This window comes from Vicia villosa, linkage group LG2 (genome assembly GCF_029867415.1).
Source record: "Vicia villosa cultivar HV-30 ecotype Madison, WI linkage group LG2, Vvil1.0, whole genome shotgun sequence".
NCBI lineage: Eukaryota > Viridiplantae > Streptophyta > Magnoliopsida > Fabales > Fabaceae > Vicia > Vicia villosa.
Window position 1 is genome coordinate 155,997,855 of NC_081181.1, and position 4,348 is coordinate 156,002,202.

At 30.4% G+C, this 4,348-nt stretch overlaps 1 protein-coding gene across 1 annotated transcript; it reads right to left on the bottom strand.

Annotated features, from left to right (window-relative positions):
• Positions 1-1,561: 1,561 nt before the first annotated feature.
• On the bottom strand, positions 1,562-3,207 carry LOC131652625 (uncharacterized). The gene has a single exon (XM_058922536.1). It carries the CDS (start codon positions 3,072-3,074, stop codon positions 1,785-1,787), a length of 1,290 nt encoding a protein of 429 aa, XP_058778519.1. The 5' UTR covers positions 3,075-3,207; the 3' UTR covers positions 1,562-1,784.
• Positions 3,208-4,348: the final 1,141 nt, after the last annotated feature.

Here is a 4,348-nt window from a genome sequence, read left to right on the forward strand (position 1 = left end):
GTTTGTCGAGAATAATATGAATTTTACCTATGTGAATTTCGATATGGTGTCGTCTCAAAGTGATAATTGGAGTTTCTCTCACGATAAATTCATGAAATAGGAAAGGCATGTGACCATAAATAGTGTTAGATGAGGGATACAGGCGAAAAAACATTAAAGAGTGTGTGTAAGATAACATCGATATAATTAAAAGGACTAACATGTTCAAAGCTTTGTTGCCTAACATTTCTATTAGACTTTGTGTTATCTTTACTAGGTTAAGTTTAAATTGAAAGATACTTAATTATATTAACATTCTTTGTTTTTGTTTCAGGAAATAGTCTTGTCATTTTTAGAATAAGTGCGGGACTGTTGTAATTAATAAAAATAATTAATGACCATGGACGTGTTCTAAAATGACAAGAAAATATGCAAGTGAAGTTTGTTTTTTGAATTTAGAAATAGGAAACACTTGTGAAGTGTTGCAGTATGCAACTTGTTTTTTGAATTCGTAAATAGACAACACGTTGTAACCGGTTGCACTAGGCAGTTCATTTTTTTAATTCAAAAGTTGACAACGCTTCGTGAAGTGCTGCAATAAGCAATTGAAATAAGCAACGTTTGAAAAAGTGTTGCGGTAGGCAAACACTTGATAAAAAATCATTGTTAAAAGTGTGTGTTTTATCAAGGATTACATCTATGTGAAACAACATTATTTGGCCAACAAATTCACAATTTCTGATTAAGAAAAACACATACCAAAAAGTAGATCTTCTTCGTTATAAATTTTACATTTCATCTTTCCACATTGAAGATCATATACAACTTGTACTTTGAATATATGTCTTGACATTAAAAAGTATTTTTATATTAGAAAACAGAAATTTGGTTAATTAAATATAATAAATTGATTAATATAATTTATAATTTAGTTATCAATTGCTCTGACATAAAAAAATAAGGTCTTATATAGTGCATATAAAATTAGTTATACAATTTATAATTTGATTAATGAGTTTTCAAATATAAAAATATTTTAAATAGTAAAATATAATTGACTAACAGAAAATAAAAATTGGTTAATCTATTTTATAGTTTAATATTTGAAAATGGTTAACATCATGTATTTGTATTTTATTAATGAAATAGGAAAATTGATTAATAAATTAGAAATAAAATAAATTATTACAACATATATTTATTTTTGTAGTTTATTAATGAAATAGGAAAATTGATTAATAAATTAGAAATAAAATAAATTATTACAACATATATTTATTTTTGTAGTGATTAATACAACAATACAATTCATTGATGACACAAACATATGTTTGTGATGCAAAATATTTTTTATTTAAAAAATTAAAATAAAAAACATTTTTCATCTTATAAATACATTAAATAGTGCATATAAGGAAGTATTGGCGTCATTTGGGTTGTCAAGATCTCATGGCTGTCTTGTCTTGAACATAGGATTCGTTTCAAATTATTTCCAGCACACGAAGTATGAATTAAAAAAGAAAATACTTACAAACTAGTCATCATACAAAATTCAGAGCAACAAAACAAAAAATACAAGATCTGATTTGTAAGAAAAATATAAATTCAAAACTTTATATTTAATCCATACAAAAATGTAAAAAATTGATAACTAATTCCTCAACTGTACAATCTTAACTCAAAATAACCTAAAAAAACGGTCAGAATAATAAAAGTAGCTCAAGTTTACAGTTAGCTAAAAACAACCGAAACAATGATTCTCAAAACGACAGATGAATTAAACACAAAACGACATAAACCCGAATCTACTGCCGCAACTCTTTTCGTAGTTTCTGAGAGAATGATTTGCACGCATCCATGCTCAAATCCATGGCAGCTGCAAGAGCCACAAACGCCGCAGCATCCTCCGTACAAGTCACGTGCTTCACACCAACCTCCACCTCCGGTTTACTACACTTTTTTTCACCATCAAACCTCGCCGACATCACAAAGCCTCTGTAGAAAAACTGATTCTCTACTGAGAAATCCGAGCCGGATCCGGATCCAGATCCAGGTCTTGAACTCGTTCCTGACCCGAGATCCCAGCTTCCGTGTGGAGTACTCGCCGGAGTAACACCGGGGGTAACATCAATAGTGAATTTACCTCCGTGCTGTGAATTAATAGTACACGCGGCGAGTGTTACAGGATCAGCGGTGGCCGGAAGAACGTCGAAACGGTAACCGACGCCGTTCGAGTTACCAGGCTCACGCCAAGCCTCGAGCCGACCCCATGGCTTCCATGTACCATCACCGTCGGGTCGAATAATAAGCCAAGCTCCCGGATTGGATTTACTGACCCGTTGTGAACCGGGTGAAGGAACAAACGGAGTAACCATCGATGCACACGCAACCGGTGAACCGGATAAATCGTGTATTGTAATAGACCATCCTTTTCGATCCGCTACCAAAGGTTGATTATGATTAGCAGCAGGAAACTGAACCGGGTTTCTATCTCTGAAACTGAACTTGCATGTGAAAACCGGTTGTTTCACGTCTCCTTTGACTTGGAAAACCTGTGGACTACACTCTGGTTCACCATCGAACCGGAAAATGAATCGCGGATCCGGTTCGGACCGGATAGTTAAATGCAATAACTGAGCTTGTGTTTGAGCTTGAGTTTGAGAATCGTTATTTTTGTTGTTGCTTTTGGTTAGAGCAACCCAACCGTTATGAAAAGAGCAAGGTCGTGATTCCGATAACGTGAGATCGAGTGGAATTGAGATTTGACCTAACAATTTGGAGGAATTGAAAACGCATGAAGGATTTGATCGTGTTTTGTAGACGGAGATTTTGATGAAAGGGTTTTTGATATTGGAGAGTTGCGATTTGGGGAAATCGAAGCTAGCGGCGAGAGAGTGAGGGTGAGTTTCCGATTCCGATATTAGAGGAACGGTTGCCACGTGGCAGGGCGGTGAATCGACGCCTCTGAGTTTGATTTTGCAGTAGCATGGAGAGCTGGAAGGGTGAACTTTACCGGAGAAAGAGGGGTTTGAGGATGCCGGCGATTTGATTGCTAGGTTTCCGATGAGAATCCGTACGAAGGAGCACGGATCCATTGATTAGGGTTTGAGAGAATTGAAATTGAAATGAAATTGAAATTTGAATGAGAAAGTGAGAGAGAGAATGGTTGGTTATGTATGTGGAGTTTGAGTATGGAAACTGAAGGTGACAGGCTGTTACTTAGTTGGGTTGTGAAAGATTCATTATTCTGTTTCTTGCTGGATTATTATTATTATTATTATCTTTCAATTTTTTTATACGTTCTTCTTATTATGGTGGGGACATTAATTATTATTTCAATCACAACCTTTGTCTATTCACTTGCCTTATTTATTTCTTATCCTATTTTACTTGTATCTTTTTGTTTTCATTCCTATTCCTATTGTTTAGGAATATTTATATCTTCTTTGTCATTTTCTTATTATTATTATTATTATTATTATTATTATTATTATTATTATTATTATTATGATAATTTTTGTTATTTTTCTATGTGAGAACAAATATTATAAAATATGAAATTCTAAATATAATTTAAGAAAATTTTATATTAAAGTTAAATATATATTTTTTATATACATACATCAGCAAATATTGATTTAATTTCATCTGGTTATATTTTTTTTCTTACATATATATAATATATATATTTTAGTTGTTTTCACCACTCTCTTGTTAGTTGATGCTTATGAAATAGAAATAGTTTTTTTTTTTCACTTGTACAATAGAAATAGTTTTTTTTTTTTTCACTTGTACAATAGAAATAGTTTTCTTATAATCAATTATTAATGTTTGATCAAAATTAAAATAAGTTCAATTAAGACACTTAAAGATGGTTGACATCAAGCCGAATGTCAAATTTAATATATTAATAACTGAGTACAAAATAACTTAAATTAATTTAACTATTGAATAATTTATTATTAGTTTTTCTTTGACAAAAATTTAATATTAGTTTATACTTAAAATAAATTACATAATTTAATATTAAATTATTTTTAAAATTTTACATATTCCATTTACTTAAAAATAATGATCGACTCAACATGTTGGATTAATTTAATTCACCTTTTATAAATAAAAAAATTAATATATAAATGTATTAAGTTTGACATCTAATATCAATAGATCCTAAAATCAAATAAATATATTAAATTTAAATTAAAACTAAATAAGCAATTAATTTAATTTAATTCAATGACTCATATTTACATTGAAAGATGTACATGATAATTTTAAAATCTTAATTTTTACCAATCAAATGATTAATGGAAATCTTTATTAAAAGTTAATGTTATTAATATTTATTCTTTTATTCTCTCTTCATACA